General features: G+C 54.5%; 1 protein-coding gene across 4 annotated transcripts in view; it reads left to right on the top strand.

The window, feature by feature from the left end:
- Window positions 1-16,473, top strand: part of AGAP3 (ArfGAP with GTPase domain, ankyrin repeat and PH domain 3) — a 148,405-nt gene that overhangs the window by 83,039 nt on the left and 48,893 nt on the right. For 3 of the 4 annotated variants that reach the window (XM_055708248.1, XM_055708249.1, XM_055708247.1), the window contains exons 9-10: window positions 3,532-3,624; window positions 12,018-12,122. In XM_055708248.1, the coding sequence (XP_055564223.1) occupies window positions 3,532-3,624; window positions 12,018-12,122 (198 nt within the window). Of the gene's footprint in view, window positions 1-2,091; window positions 3,146-3,531; window positions 3,625-12,017; window positions 12,123-16,473 lie in introns of those variants that run through there. The other variant, XM_055708250.1, reaches the window with a different exon arrangement.

Genomic DNA, 16,473 nt, shown 5'->3' with positions numbered 1-16,473 from the left:
GGTGCCAGCTGTGCTGTGCCAAGTGGTGCTGTGCAGAGCCTAGTGCGTGGCACTGGGCCCCATTCGCTCCAGTACCCAAACCCTGCGTCTGTGTGACTTGAGCAGTGCGTCTGGGAACTGCTGTGGGGCATGGAGGGAGGGGAGGCATTAGGGAGCCAGCAAAGCTGTGGGCCCCAGTGGTGCAGGGTACGTTTGCAGCTGTTATCTCTGCCGGTTGAATCGCAGCCTGCTTCTCAGCATGCTCTCACACCATGCACACACCCGTCCACGCAGCGTGCACACAGTCCTACCCACACACTTGCCCTCACTGTTGGTGCAGCCCATGAGTTTCCCCTTGCTCTCAGCACACATGTACTCCTAGTCCCCACGTCTAGCGTAGATAGCCTCTGTTCCCCATGTAAATGTGCTCCTCTCCCCCTGTGCCCCTGTAAATGTGCTGGGCTCAGGCCTTTCTCCTCCTCCCCATCTAAATGTGCTTTCCAGCCACCATTGCTCGGTACGCCTGTGTCTGCTGTCTGTGGAACTGGCCACCACAAAGTCCTTGTATGTGTTGCACCATGTTACCCTGTCTGAACAGCCACCATTGCTCTGGACTCAGACAACATAAATTCACAGTGCCCCATGCCCCGTCCCTCTCACTGCACTATTGGCATCCCAGATTCCCCCATCTCCTTGTACTGGGAGTGTACCCATCTCCCCCAGCTTCTGACATCCTAGAAGCATCTGCTCTGATGTCCTGAATGCTCCGTGCGCTCCCCACTGTTTGCATCTCGTGCATCTCCCAGTTCTCTGTATGCATGTGTTCCCAGCCCTGCTGCAGCACACGTGCTCGCCCCTGCTCCCTGTGCTCCCTGGCAGGTAGGCTCTCCCCCGCCAGCCCCCTCCTCCCAGCACACACCGCCCTTTGCAGCAGATTCACTGCTGCAGACGCATGGTTGTTTCCTTACTAGCCCTCCCTTCCTCTGTGTTCTCACGCCTACCTGAAGATGCCGTGTAGGTCTCCTGTTGTCGATGGTCATGCTTACTGTTGCACTTCAGTGCTGATGGATGCTTCTTCTCCCTCCCCGCCGTTTCTCTTGCTCATGCTTGCTGCTGTGCACCAGTGCACGTGGGCGCTCATGCACTGCCCCCCATCCTTCTGCTCGCCTGTGTGCCAATGGGTTCTGGACTCGCCGTCAGCTCATATTCACGCTCTCTCACACTTCCCAGAGCCCCATGCTCAGCTCACTTGGTGTGGGCACACACTCATGGGGGGAGGAGGAGGGTGGCTTGCTGCGGGCTTACGCTTATTTGCTGTGGATGTCATCATCTGTCTAGGGCTCTCACTTGCTCGCTCATTCTGGGCTCAAGCTTGCTCACTCTCACTGTGGGGCTCACCTGTGCTCATCCGGGCTCGCGCTCACTTGCCGTGGTGCTGGGGCTCACGCTCACTTGCTTGCTCTTGTGCTGGTGCACCTACATAGCTCACATTGAAGTCTTCACCCCATTTGGTCGTGGCAGCAGCAGCAGCTCCTGACACCTCCTCCCGCAGTGGGACAGGGCCAGGGAGGATAGGGAGGGGAAGGGAAGGCTGTTCTTCTGCTGCTAGCTTTTCCCAGGCAGGCAGCGTAGGTGTAGCCAGCAGCCCCCGTCCTCGTGGGGTCCCCCAGGTGGGCACGGGCCCCTCCAAGGTCCAGTGCTGGGCAGGGCTGCGCTCCGCTCAGCTCCCGGAGCAGCTGCAGCCCCAGCCCCGAGCTGTGCCAGGCTCCTTTGCATCCAATCCTCTTCCTCCTCTTCCTCTTCCTCCTCTGCCTTCTCCTCTCCTCCTCCTCCTCTCCTGCCCTCACTCCCCTCCTGCTCCCCTCCTGCTCCCCACGCCGGATCGTACCGCCGCTGCAGAGGCGGGGGTCTGCGTGCCGGAGACCACCAGGTGGAGACAGACTCTGCCCGAGGGGCACCCACCCTGTCCCCGCAAACCCCGACTGCTGCTGCCGCCGGTGCCTCGCTCCATGGCCTGTCTGTCTGCCTGTCTGCTGGTGCCCATCGCTGACAGACTCGTGTCCGTGTTCTGAGTATAACTTGCCAAACTCTTTATTCTTTCGATATTTGCAGATATGTGCCACTGTTTCCAACTTTTCATCAACAAAAAGGCCTTTCCAACTCCTTCCAAATTAGAAGATCCAGGTGGTTACACACGGCACCTCTGTACAAATTCTCTCACTTTTCATTGCCTCTCCAGGGCCGGATAAGGGATGGGCACTGGGATTGATCTAAGATTAGAGGCTCGCCCGCCCTCCAGCCAGCATGGGTCCCCCCCTCGGAGACACGCAGGAGCCTTTTAAATCCCCCCAATGTAAAGTCTAGGAAGCGCTGAGACGGCCTGCGCCTGCACTTTAAGCTGGGACATTTCTGGGCCTGCTGGATGCTGTCTAGGCACTTTCCATGCTCGGGGATGCCAGGCGGACGACCCTCATAGGATGGGAAGACCTGCAGACCCACCGGGACCGGGCGACAGCAGCGAGTGGAGCTGGATGGGCCAAAAGACGCTTTGCTGCTGCCTGTGGGAGCTGCTGCTAGCGCCTGCTGCTAGCACTCAGCTCCTTCCTCCCTACTGCACCTCCTGCAGCCTGCATGGACTCCTGCTCCTCCTCCTCTTCCTCCTCGCAGCAGAGCAGCCATCTATGTCTCTTTAGTTTTCTTCTCTTTCAATCTCTTTGTTTTGTTCTGGGCCCAAAAGCAAGTGAATTGGTGTCCCAGGCGTGTGGGCTCGTGTCCCTTTCTGATCCAAAGCACATGGGGCGCTCCCGGACTGAGGGGGTGTGTAGGACGCTCCAGAGAGACGCTGCCGCTGCCCTTCTGCCATTGTTGTGATTCTGAATGTATTGATTGTGCTCCATGCCGTGTATGACTTGATATTTTCCTCTGTCCTGAGCACTTTGAATGAGTTCTGCTCAACAGACTGTATATTTCATATTGTATTTATTGGAGTTTGCTCTCACCGCAGCTGCCCTCGGGGGCTGGCGGGTTTTGCTCTCAACTCTCTAGACGTGTGATAGATATTTATTGTCCATGCTCTTTTGTAAGGGGCTGGTATCTCTGCCCAGTGACCTGTGCTACTTTGTATGGTGCAAGTGTGTTAACAGAATAAATCTGTTGGATTAGTAGAGGTGTGAGTTCCTTCACTGCCTTAGCCTCTCCTGCTTCCATCCATGCTCCACCTGCATCCCATGCCATTTCTGTCTGTCGCCATGTCCTGTGTGCCCCCGCGGGAGGCGGGTCAGAGGTAGCCCCATTCTGCTAGGAGAACAGCACTGCTGACAGTTGTGGGGGGAGAAGGCAGCTTGCCAGGGGACAGGTGGTGGGGAGGCTGGGGCTGGAGTGTCCTTAGAGGGGACGGGCGAGATGCTGGCTGCTCCATGCGCTGGGAGACCTGGCCTTGGGGGAGAGTGGTCCGGTCTGGTCTGGTCTGGCAGCCCGCCTGGGGGTGGTGGGGCTGTGTGTTTCCATCTCCTGTGCCCTGTCTCTAATGGACCTGTGTCTCTTCTCTTCCAGTCTCGAAAGGGCGCGGACCCAGAGCGGGAGAAGAAGGTGCCGGAGTGTAAAGCGGACAGTATCGGCAGCGGGCGGGCCATTCCCATGAAGCAGGTTCGATCCTCCTCCCTTCACCCCCAAGCGAGAGCAGGCTCCCTGGCGAGGTGCCATGACGCTTTTTGGTGCGGTCCAGAGTGCCTCTCCTTGGCACGGGGGAGCATGGAGGAGCCGGCCGTCCCTTGGCCCAGCTGGTCGGGCATCCTGGGGGGCTGCACACCTGCCAGGCTCCAGTAGCGTTGTACTGGGGGTGCGGGTGCAGACCCTGTGCCATGTGCGGGTGCTGGGTGCGGAGTGGGGTGCTCCGGCCAGCTGGCGGAGCAGTTCCAGCAGAGGGCATCCACACCCTGCGCCTGCTCCCCGGCTGCACACACCACCACCACCACCCCCCCACCCCGCCGCGGCCCCCGCTGCAGCCCTCCTTGCCTTGCTCCTCTTCATCTCTCCTCTCCTTTCCGCTCCCGCTCCAGCAGCCCAGCTGCCCCCTGGCAGAACAGGCAGGCTCTCCTCATCGTGGGCAATGGTAAAAAGCAGCGAGCATAGCGCCCACACCATGAGCTGTCATGGATCAGAGGGAGGCAGCCACTTGCTCTGGCAGCAGGGCGTCCAACTCCTGCCTCTGGCTTCCAGGGAAGCTCAAGCTGCCTGGAACAGACCCTGAATATTGCCTGCCCCTGTGTCCCATCAGCTGGAAGGCAGTAATGGGTAATGTCCAAGACAGCCAAGTAGTATGGATTGCCTGGATGGTGTCTCCACCAGGATTTCCTTGCACTACTGGCAAGGCTCATCCATACATTGCTTTGCAACACCTGGCTGTGCTTCTGCTTTGCACCCTGTGCACTCTATTTTTCTTCCTGTGGCCCCAGCTGGCCTCTCTGTGCCCCATCTGCCTGTGCTATGCATGAGGCCAGTTCACGTCTGCATCGCAGGAGCACTGGGGCAGGAGGGCAGAGTCTGCATCCCAGCTGGGTACTGTCTTCATGGCACCATTTCGTGCTGAGTATTCAGTGGGGAAAGAGATCCCTGGGAAGGACTCGGTGAGGCCAGGCTGACTGAGGAATGGGATGGAGGGTCAAAAGAGGGAGACCCTGCTTGCTGCTGGAGCTCCCAAAGCTTCCTGCCCTTTCTAGTCCATGTAGTAATGTTGTGAAAGGCTTGCGAAGGGCTGTTAGTGCTGCGGACAGGGGAGTGCCGTGGAGCATCTGGAAGGAGGGCTCTGCGGTCAAAGGGGAGCAGTGGTAGGGGCAGCAATGCCAGGGCAGGGGCTGTGGGGCCTTGCATGGGGGGACTCTCCTGCCAGAGTGCCAAAACTTTGAGCAGACCCTGCAGGAAGGGACGTACCAGCTGCATGCCCCTTCTCTCTATGTAGCACAGTTCCTTTTTTTCCTCAGTCTCCTGTTTGGAGCAAGGATCAAGGCTCCTTAACTGGTTTTTCCACTGGTTCTGCTGCTGGAGTGCTTGCCTCTGTATCCGCACTGCTCCTCTCATTTCCAAGCAGAGCTGGCTGCCTCCGCACACACTTTGGTAGGGAACATGTGCCAGAGACGATGGGCATGCCCACTCCAGCACCGCCTCGTGCTGACTGGGAGGGCTGTGAGCTGCACAGTCCGAGGTCTGCCTCTGTGCCTCGTGTGCTGCCCTTTGGCTGCCAGTACAGTACTCGGTGGGTACTTGGTGTGCAGCAGCAGCGCCTGCATGCTCTGGTTTTGAGTCAGCACAGCATGGCGGGTGGGGGAAGCAGCGGGCTGTTGGTCTGTAGTGCCGAAGGGGAGGCTGAGAGCAGAGCAACTGGAGCCTTGAGCTAGACCTGACTTGGCTCCCCAGAACCACGCTGCTTGCTGCAGGGGGTCTGGCTGTGGGAGCATTTCCATGACCTTTGGTTTCTGGACCTTTGGGTTGCTTTTTCCAGGACTTCACTCAGCAGGGCGAGATGCTTTCTTTACCTGCTCCTGTGTCTGTCTGTGTTGTTAACTGGGCCTGGCCTTGTCCAGTCTGCTGGCAATTACAGTGTTTTAGTGTACGTATTAAGTTGTTCCTTTCTGTAGGCAGAGCAGTGCTGTTACTGTGTTGAACAGTTGAACTGAGACAGACAAAGGTCCAGGTCTGCAAAACAAAGCTTTCATGTCGTTTCTGTGCTTTGCAAGAAGTAGGTGCCAAACCACTTGCCTGGTTCAGGACCCAAGTGAAGTGACCGGTGGGCACGGCAGCAGCTTGCCAGGAGAGCCCAAAGCAAAATGTTACCATGTGAGATCTGGGTCCGTGCCTGGGCTTTGGGCTGGCACCTCCTGTAGCCAGAGCTCCAGGAGCTGATTTTGCAGAGGAGATCCTGTCAGTCTTTATATAGGAACATGTACTGACACTGGGGGAAGCAATGTCTTGTTGGAAAGGTAGGCACCAGTTTATGCAAATGGCTCTCCCTCCCTGGGCTCTGGCTGACTGTGTCTTACACTGTACTGGAGTTGCTGCCTCGGGGGCAATGCTCAGGCCACCAAGCGCATCAGTGACCTGTCTCTTGAGATACTGTGGCATGCTGAAATTGCTGCCCTCCCACTGCTTGAATTAAACGGTTGTGCTACAGCATCTTAGGAAGGTGCAGAGCTTTGTTGCTAAAGGAGAAAACAGGCCAGTATTCATAGCAGGTTACAGGGGATGAGGCTGGTGTAAACATGCAGTGTGGCTGATCCAGAGTAGTGTGAGAGTGCTGCAGTCGTGCACCATCCCTGCTGTGCCATCACCCCTCCAGGAGGAGCCATGGCTCAGTACCACCAATGTGAAATGGAACACAGACTTCAAGGAGCTGTAGCTCCATATCACAGATATTCGGGACAGGTGATGGTCTGCTCTCTGATTCAGACCTGCCCTTTCTGGAAGGCTGTGGAGATCTTGTTGCTTGCTGTCTCTTTGAAGGGCGGTGAAAGAGCAAGGCCTTTCACTAGTTTTACTCTTAAGTGGTCTGATGGTCCTGCCCAGCCATAAAAGAGCAGAGAAGCCAGTCATTTTGGGGGCTGTAGAGTGGCAAATGTGCCAGATCTTCTGCCTGGGCGCTTGGCTGCTTTCAGACTGCTTCGTTTCCCTCAGCATGTGCACTGCTGGGCTGATGGCAAGAAACGCCGTGTTTGGGGTGCTGCAGGCACTGGTGGGTAACCTTGGGAGAAGTCTGATTCCTCTGCTTGGAAGAACAAGACTGGTGCATGCTTAAGTTACCTGAAGATACTTGCAGTCTGTGGGTGATGTGGGGCAGCAGTAGAGGTAGTTGCCCTGCAGATTCCTTCCGTGGTCCCTGGGGCTGTGGTTGCTGTGACTGGTGCATGAACCCCTCCAGGACTCCGCAGGGAGAGAACTGGCCCTAGGGACTGCGGGCAGCCTTGCTGGGCACTCACTGCTCTGGGTGTCCGCACTGAGCCGAGTCTGCTGGCAGGGAAGGCTGGTGGCAAAGTGGGAGGCCAGGTCGGGTGCTGCAGAAAGGAGGAACATTGGATGGAGGGTTTGCTTGGCTGAGGGGAGGACTTACGCTGCCATGGAGGTGTGGTGGCGGGCTGTAACTTGTGACCACCTTCCCTAGCACAGCTGAGAACAACACCTCTGGGTGACACACTCTTGTCTCCCTTACACCCCATGCACACCTAGAAAAGAGAAATTCCTGATGGGACAAGTGATACCATGGGTGCTGGCCCCCCTCTATACCTGGGACAGTACCTCCTCTCCCTCCAGGCAGCCAGTGCCTCTGCTGTGGACTCGGGGTCCCTTTCCTGCGGTGTCCTGTTGGTGATACGTAGGTTCAGATAGTCTTGCAAGGTCGGAAGAGCTTCATAGCTGGACGCTTGTCACTGAGAAGTGGGTTAATTAGGCCAGGAGACTAAGCTTCCCCAGCTGTTCATTACTAGGGATGAACTCCTAATTGCACATGCACCAGATTCGTTCCAGGAAGGCTGTACTGAACACACAGGCAGCCCAGGGGTCCCCAGGCCCCTGGCCCGGCTCAGTTTGGGCCGTGCACTCCAGTAGGGCCCAAGGCGGATGACTCCTCCTCCTTGGGAGCTGGGATCATGCTGGGAGCTTAGATTACATTTAAATTGCCATTTGCATTTTCCAATCAATACACGACTTTACAATTAAGTTTGGTGTTAAAATTCTTAGCAAAAAGTGAGTGAAAGGGAGATTTGTGGAGTAAACGAGTCCTTTGGGGGCCATCGCTGCTCCCTGCTTCATTACGCTGCATATTGCTGCTGCTGCTTTTACTGTGCACCACCACAATCCAAACACAACACAGAGACACTGGCGCTGGCCAACAAAATGCTGGGAAAGAAAGGAAGAGTGGGGAGAGGAAGAGGACTGGACTGTCTTGCCTTTCATCTCTGGCAGCTTCTTCCCTTCGTGCATGACTTCCACACTTGGGAAGAAACTTGTGGAAGAGTTATTTCTTGTTAAGTCTTTCCATGGGAAGCAGAGGGAGCTTGAGGTGTTGCTGGGCGCGCCAGCGCAGGGGTCTCAGCAGATCTGAGGAACCCGGCCAGGAGGTGCATCAGGGTGCATGCGCAGGAGCACGTCGAGGACGTGCATGGAGGGGACAAGTTGAGCTGTGGGGATACGCCTGCCTCTGGCCTGTTCCCCTGCGTTCCGCCTGGCTTTGCCCTCCTTGCTGCTTCTCGCTTCTCTGAGCTGCGGTGGGGGCTGTCTGCCAGGAACACCAGGGTTCTCGGGATGCTGCTGGACCAAACCGCCACATTCTGCCATCACAACAGAAGAAGCTGGGTTACAGAGTTGTAACCTTGATGCAGTCAGCACAGCATCACCGTTAAAACCTGGAATCCTCTCAGCTTCTGTCCCCTGCCTCTTAATCTCCAATACAGCAGCGAACAACAAGTCTAACCGAGCTCTATCCCTTGATGCAGCTGTTTCTTGCAAATGTTTGGCCTTGAGGGCCCCTTCTCCTCCCCCCCATTTTCTTAGATGTTTAGTTAGACTGTGTAGTTGCTCCCAATTTGGATTCTTGTGCCTTCTGGCTTGAAAAAATGGGCTGCCAGTGCTCGAGTCTGTGTTTCCAGGTCTGGTTTTGCTTGTGTTTCAATTTGCAAAGTTCCAGATTTGTAGCTGAACTAACTGCAGCTGAACTCTTCTCTGCAGACAACATATTTTTGGGGCTTGACAGAAGATGCAGCAGCCTGAAAGTGTTGAAGTGGGTTATTTTGTAGCACCAAGGTGCATCAAGTCAAAGACACATCAAGGAGAGGAGAGGTGGCCAGAGTTGTTTTGCAGTATGTATTGACAGGTCAGACCGCAGAACTGAGCCAGGTTTAAGGCCAGAAGGGATCATTATGCCCAGAAGCCAGAGAATTTCAGCCTGTGACTTTGAGCTAAATTTGTAACTTCAGCCTGGTCTGGAGCAGATTTATTTGAAGGATATCAAACGGATGTTCTCAAATTCAGAGTCCACCATTTGTTTATATTAGTTGCTCTGATATTTAATGACTGTATATGTGAGGAGGAATAATCATTTTCATATGCTGCATGGGAAATGCGTGGCTAGAGAAGGTGATTTTATGTAGGTCAGAGCCAGCCGTGCCCTGGTGTTGAGAAAACACAGGTACCGCTCGCTGCGTGTGACGATGGCTTATGAGACCCAAGAAGCAGTCTTGCCTCTTGGCATGGTAAAGCCCCAGGTGGGCTGCCGTGTCCCAGTCAGGACACTGCCCTTCGAGCTTGGGGACGGCCGGGAACTCTGCGGGACAGGCAGGTTAATGCTCTCAGAAGCACCTTTTGCAGCGCAGGAGTGATGGATTTGGGGCTGCGAGTGCGGAGGAGAGAAGAGCGCATGGAGATGTAATTGAAGTCGATAAAGGCTGCTGTGGAGGTCTGGGGACCGAGCTGGGTGGTCGCTATGGCAGGACAAGTGCTGTAGTGTGCCATTTTGTTGTGGAGGTGCAGGAAACGTGTGGATCCAGTCTCTGGTGGGGAGGACCGCAGTCTCCATCGCTGGTGGGTGTTGTGAAGAGGTTGGAGTGGCATGGGTGCACCTGGGCTGGCCCTGGGCAGGGATGTGGCAAGGTGACCTCTGAGCACCCTTCCAGCTCTGCTTTGCTATGATGATGTCGCGCCTGGGGGTAATGCTGTCTGCTGTGTCCGACCTGAGCCCACTGCTGGGTGGTGTTACTTCCCTGGCTGAACACCGGGAGCTCAGGAGCCACATGGTGCTGGTGCTCTCTGTCCCCAAGAGCCCACGCTGCATGGGTTGGGCAGTCTGGCCCCAGGAGTGGGACCTTGCCTGAGCTGTGCTAAAATCCTTCTCAAGAGCCCAGTTTGCCAAGCGATAGGAGGCAATTTGTGTTAACGACCAGCCGCCGCAGTCATTTATGCTGTGCAGTTTCTATGTTTCCTTCAAGTTTTCTGGGTTTGTGTTTTCTTTGAGCTCATCTGGGGAAGACGCTGATTAAATAGTGTGAATCAAATGCAGACTGGCTGGACCTCTGTACAGGTGCTTCTGTTGGATGTTGATTTGCCATTTATGATTACACTTGTTCTCATTTACGATTATGTTTTGAGACCTTTCACTTGACCAGTTTTTACTCTGTACATTAATGGCTTTATGGATTTTGTACAGTTGGTTTTTAATGGCGTGTGCTGCTCAGTTAAAATCCTGACAGAAAACTCAAAATGCTGTGTCAACACAGCCACCGTTGTCATCGGATACAGCCATCTTACCAAAAGCAGGATCAGACTTCTCTGATGACCTGTTTCTGCCTTGGATGGCATTAGTTAACACTGCTGTCCTCTCGTTCCTTGCTGATCACTTCTTACGGTGGCTTTTCCACTGTTTTGCCCAGCGTAAGTGTCCAGCTAAGTGGCCGTAATTACAAGGGTCATTGCTTCTTCCCTTGTAGATCTTGGCAAAACATGAGCTTTTGGACTGCTGCCATGTTCCAAGGCATGTTAAAATCAGCACCTTTTAACCACTGCTGAGTGAGCTCTTGTAGCTCTTGAAGGCAAGGGATCGGGTCCTGCCACCAACACAGCTCGGGTTTTGCTGCTCTGTTCTAACTTTCTCTCCCTCGCATGAGTAGGAGGCATTTCCTTCTCGCACTGTTTGCTTCCCAAGTACTGAACATAAGCAGTCATGGAGCACTTCTGCCTTTTCTGCATCATTTATTGCCGATTTCATGGTCATGTCTGGCAGTGTTGTTACCCCAGCAAGTGCCAAACCCTACAGCATTTTGTTGTGTTTTTCCATCGTGCAGGCGCAGCAGCATCAGTCTCTAGGCAGTGGGACGGGGGCCCCAAATATGCCAAGGCTGGCAGGACAGAGACTTTCTGTCCAGGTTTTTGAGGAGGTGCTGGCCTGGGGCCCAGATTTTTACCCTATTAGGAACAGCCAGTCTGGATGTCTGTCCAGGCGGTGCTTTTGGAGGGCCTGGGCCCAACAGTTGGTAGATCGAGTTTTTCCCAGACTCTCTTATTCATTCATACTTTTGTCCCCCCATGCTTTCCTTTCCCCCTTGCTGGCAGAATACTTGATGTTCTTTCCCTGGTCCCTGCTCCAGAGCAGTTGCACCTGGCTTCTTGCCCCGCTTTCCCTCTCCCCTTCCCCCTCTGGTCTCACCTGGTGCGTGATGAATTGCTGCTAGAAGCAGATTCCCTGGGGAGACGGGACTGGATGGTTAGGGGGGTTCAAGCCCTGAGCATTGGTTCAGATCAGTGGGAGTTAGTTCTGGGTTGGGCTGGTGGGCAGATGGAGCTTCAGGGCACCATTGTTCTCAGGCCCTGCGAGCGTGCTGTGCCTGAAGGCCACGGGATGGGTCTCATGTAAAATCTTGATGGGGAGAGGGGATGAACTGACCCCTCAGCTGCCCAGGACCTGCTCCACCTCCTGGAGTGTGTCCCTGGCTCCATTTGTTTGAATGCTAAGAAAGAATGGTGAGCAGGCAGGAGAATATGCATCCCTTGTGAGACCTACGCCTTGGCATGTTGTTCCGTTGATCAGCCCCTGCCTGTCCGATTGTCCTTGCCTTGACCTCTGGCTGTGCTTTTGGCGGTGGAAGAAGGTCTGTGGGCACAGTGGAAACAGAGCAAGCAGTGTCGAGTGGTGATGAGGCTGGCTTCTGCCTTGTGTTGGCACTGTCTTTCAGCACAAGAAGAGTTGCCCAGAGGGGGTGATTTGGGACAGCAGAGTATGTGATGGGTCCCTCAGAGGATCTAAGCATTTACACCAGCATGTAGAGACCCTTACCTCTGAGAATGGCAGAGGTGCTGTCTGTGGAGGCATGCTGGGGTTGGTGAGGAAAGGGCTCCAGCACTTTTCCTAGGGAAGATGCCGTTGGGAACGCCAGCCTAGAAGATGTTTTCTTGATCCTGATCTTCCTGTCTCTTAAGAGACCAGTCTCCTACAAGGGGTAATGCTGGAGCTGCTCAGGAGGTGCCTGGGCCAAAGACTGAGACTCTTGATGCTTCTCTTTTAGGGCATTCTCCTCAAACGCAGTGGCAAGTCTCTCAACAAGGAGTGGAAGAAGAAATACGTGACGCTGTGTGACAACGGAGTCCTCACCTACCACCCCAGCCTGCATGTAAGTACTGCGCTGGGCTGGGAGAGGAGTGGGGTGGCACAGAGCAGTGTCCTCCTCCGTGCTGTGGCTGCTGCTGCAGGTCCTCTTGTGGATGCCACAGTCGCAGAGGGCTGCTTGGGAAGGGTCTGGCAGCTGACGAAAGCCCCAGCCGCGCTGGCAGCAGGGCCCTGCAGCCCTCAGCACAGCAGGTGTGTTCGCAGCACTGCTTTCTGCTGCGGTGTGGGGGACACCTCTTCCCTCTCGTGAAGGCTGTCTCTGTGGTGCCAGGCTGGGTGGGAAAAGCTGATAGGAACACACTCTGCAGAGAATTACGCTAAGTAAATGCATCTTTCTTTTCTCTGTTTCCCTCACTCAGCTTGTTAAAGCAGGGATTGCTGCCTCCCTGCATCTGGGGTGAGGAGCAGGCAGAGGGCTCTTTGCAGCCACAGCTGATGGTGCCATTTGGGTGTGGAATAATTTTCCTGGCTGCTAGGTATTGGGTAATGGAGATGAGGTGCCTGTGCAGAGCCTGCCGAGCTGAGCTGTCACTCGGTGCATCTCTGATCCTCTTCACTGCTTGGCTCAGGCGCACAGCTGCCTCCCCATCCATCTCTGTCGCCTCCCCACTGTGGGGCTAATGACTTCTTCCCCATTCCTTCTTGAGCACAGTTTGCTGCTGAGGCAGCGAGCCACGGACAGGCACACCTGTGACATGGAGGCCACTGCCCCCTCTGCAGAGAGGCTGCGCTGCAGCAGGACAGCCAGGGAGCAGCTGGGGAGCGCAGGGCAGAGCTTTGGAAGCAGCGTGCTTTAGGGGCTGCTGGAGCACCCTCCGGGGCTAAGGGGAGAGGAGCGAGGGGTTGCAGCTCCTGTGCTTCCTGCGTGCTCCCAGGCCCTCGGTTTGCCCCAGATCTCCTCAGACGTATGTGTATTGGAGTGCCCTGAGCCTCAAGTCTTTCTCCTCATTTCTCACCCTGTATCTCTGATTCAGGCTTACAGCGCTCAGTTGTGTGGCTGCTGAGCCACTGAGCCTTTTAACCCTCCTGTCCTTACACTGGAAAGCCAGTCATTGCATTCCCTTGCCTTCGTTTGTGGGAGCATTGAGAACAGGCTTTTTTTCTTTCAGTCTTTGATCCCTGTACCATATTGTGGTTCTGCAGTTCCCTAACTTCATAACCCCGTTTTTGGTCTTTGTATAGAACCAAACTGGGAGGGAATGGCTGCTGCTACTGCCTGCTCTGCGTGTGTGCTCACACACGTGTGTGGGTTTATCACATTTCCATTGTAGACATCGTAGACCATTATTACAATCAGCTGTAGAGGCAGAGTAATTTCTGGGATGTTGTTTAACCGCCCTCAGATGCTGCTGCTGCACACTAGGTTTCTCTCCTTTTTACACCATTTCTTCCTCAGGGGGTGATCTAGATTGATGTCACTTGCTTTCCTTACTTCACTTCTTCAGCGTTTCATTTCATTATTGTGTTGCCCCAAGCAAAAATCTGGTTTGCTTCTACCTGGTGCTACTGGTGATCCACACGGCCCGGTTGCTAAGGAAGGTACGAGATGGGCCTCTTCTCCCCTAGGTTTCACTGAAAGCTTTGAACCTTGCACCCAAGATAGGTAGTGTATTGCCCTATGTGTTTACCTAGGGCAAGGACTAATTATATGCAGGCCACAGAACGAAGAGCTGCTTGCTGCCTGGCTCTGACTTCTGCAAGGATGGGGGTCTGCACGCTCCCTCCGTGCCATTTGGGGATAAGAGCCACACCACCTACCATCGTGTCATGTTTTTTATTGCAATGCTGACAAAGACTTTGGTGAGCAGCATGCTTACAGGGTGACACAAGCAGGGCATGTTAGGGTTGCACAGCCTGGGTCACTAACGGAACCTGTGTTCCTGAGGAAGGGCACACACTGCTTTGTCACTTCCATTTGCAACAGCAGCTCTCAGGCCAGCAGGCACGTGGTGAGTTTAGGTGCCGGCAAGAACAAGTATGCAGATCCTCGGTCAAGGAGACACTCGGCATCCTGAAGTTCCTTTCCTGAGATGTGAAGTCTCAGCTTCAACCCTGCCTCACTCAGGTTGAGTCCGACTGCCTTTTGTCTGGAGATGGCAGAATTCAGGGTGCAGCAGAGGTCCCTGAGGGCATGGCTGGGCACCATTCGAAGGGTTTTTTCCAAGCCCCTGTCAGGATGTCCAAGCCCCAGTGCATTTTTTTGCTGCTTTTGTGTTCCCAATGGCATTTCTTGGCATTATTCAGGGCAATTCCTGCCTAGGCTTCTCTTCTCTTGCACCTCTGTTGTGTTTTCTCCCTGTCCCTCTTGGGATGGGTGTGGGTCCCCCAGGGATCAGCAGCCCTGTCTGTCTTCTTTTTCCTACAGCAGACTTATCTGCCCCAGATATGTCTGTGCCCCATCGGATGGTTACTGGCTGGGTGATACTTCTGATTTTATAAACCAAAAACTTCCTGGCAGGGCTATTCATCTGCTTTTGGGTGTTTGTCACAGTCTGCTTCTGGATCTGTATCTTGACACCTCCAGCCTGACTTTGAAGTTTCCTCACTGGGAGTCAGGCTGAAACTGTGGGTTTACAGTCACAGGCTGACAGAGAGCACTCTGGTGAGCTGGGTCCAGCCCTGAAATCAAGTGTTCTGTGGATTCTCGGTGGAAGCGTATCTGCCTTGACTGTCAGCCTGGGCCAGTGCATGGGTCCTACAGAGCTGTGTGTTCCTGCTGTGAGGTGCCATCTTTGCCTCCTCTTTGGAGCAGTGAGTGGTTTCAGAGGTTTTGCATGCAGAATGGCTGGGGCTGGAGCAGTGGGCAGCAGCTCTTGCTGAAGGCGGGAGCGCCTGGGGGCCTGGTGTCTGGATTCAGCACAGCTTTCCTCCTTGCAACTATATTTTTCTTACCCTTCTGTGAGCGTGTTCAATTTCTATGAAGAGACTGGTGCGGCATCCTATCACTTTCCTAAAGCCTTGGAGACTAAATTCTTCTGCTCATGAGGAAGGCTTATGTGGTTCAGCCCAACTTCACTGGCCAGGCTGTTGTGCTGCACAGAGCTAGAGAGAAAGCATCTCCCATTTTGCAGCCAGTGGAGCCATTCACACAATCACCTTCTGTTAATTCTATCTGCAACATCAATTAAATTGTTTGTAGAAACTAATTGAATGTGGCTTAATCACACATCTTAATAGCTTTCCACGCTTTGAACTCGTTGTTAATTCCAGTAATAAAATGAAATGAGAGAACTGGCTGGGTAATTAGCGAGGAGGCTTGGGAAGAAATTGCTGTTTTATAGCATGTAATAAAAGCAGTGTGCTGGTGACCGCTCTCTCCGGCAGGCAGCCGGCTACCGCAGCAATTGTGCTGAGTTAGGGAAAATCCTTCAGCCCCTCTGAGATTCACTGCCCAGGGGTGCCAGCAGGCTCCCACCCCACCAGGAACAACTTGGAGCAGTGTTTGGTTGGGCCAGTATCTCGGAATCGCCCAGGGCACTAAAGGCTGCGTGCATGTCATTTGAGGTCAAGTCACCCAGAAGCTGGAAGCCCAGAAGGGTGTGCTGCCACGCTGCCCTGTCTCTTGGGTTTGCCGTGCAGACTGGATGCCTGCCCAGGGGTCTGTGAAAAGACGAGCATTGAAACCAAGGTGCTGAGGTGCTGCTGCGAGGTTGTAACCCTTGCAGGTTAGTCACCTGAGACCACAGCATTGCACATACAGTGCCCATTCACCTGCTTCTTGGAGCCAATGACTGGGAGAATGGTTGCTCTTTGCTCTTAAACTGATCTTGTTCTTGTCTTTATCTTCTTGGATATGGAAGCAGACGGGAACCAGCTCTGAGTTAATCTTTTTGGTGACCTCCTTGTGAACTGGAGCGAGCCCAAGCCTCCCTGCAGCAGCCATGGTCTCAGCCTGGATGGTTTCTGCCATTCCTCTCCCCATAGTAGTGCACACCCCCAGCGCAGAGAGCCGGGGGGATGCACCCACATCTTGATGCCTCCCAGGGTCTCTAGCTCAGCTTTCGATCACCCCTCCCTTGAGGTCTGGCCACCGGCAGGGCAGGGCAGTTCCCTTCCATGTGTCTCTGGAGATCACATGGATCAGTCACCTCCTGGGGGCAGGAGCCCAAGGAGGAGCCAGCCGTGTGCGAGGGGGTTAGGGGAGAGCTACAGTGCCCTGTGGAGCAGGGAAGGGGCAGAATACATGGGAAAGGATGCAGCTCTCAGGAGACGTGGAGGGCTGAAGCCTTATTTTGACTGAAAGTTGAGATGCTGTTAATAGACAGAGCAGAGTGATATTAACAGTCCACATGTGGAATTTTTGGTTGTACAGTAGTCTACCAGAAGAAATGGTGGAAGCACCAAGTTTTGAGTAA

The sequence above is a fragment of the Falco cherrug genome, chromosome 4, assembly GCF_023634085.1.
Source record: "Falco cherrug isolate bFalChe1 chromosome 4, bFalChe1.pri, whole genome shotgun sequence".
Taxonomy (NCBI): domain Eukaryota; kingdom Metazoa; phylum Chordata; class Aves; order Falconiformes; family Falconidae; genus Falco; species Falco cherrug.
Note: the sequence above shows the minus strand (reverse complement) of the source record. Positions and strands in the feature narration are given on the sequence as shown.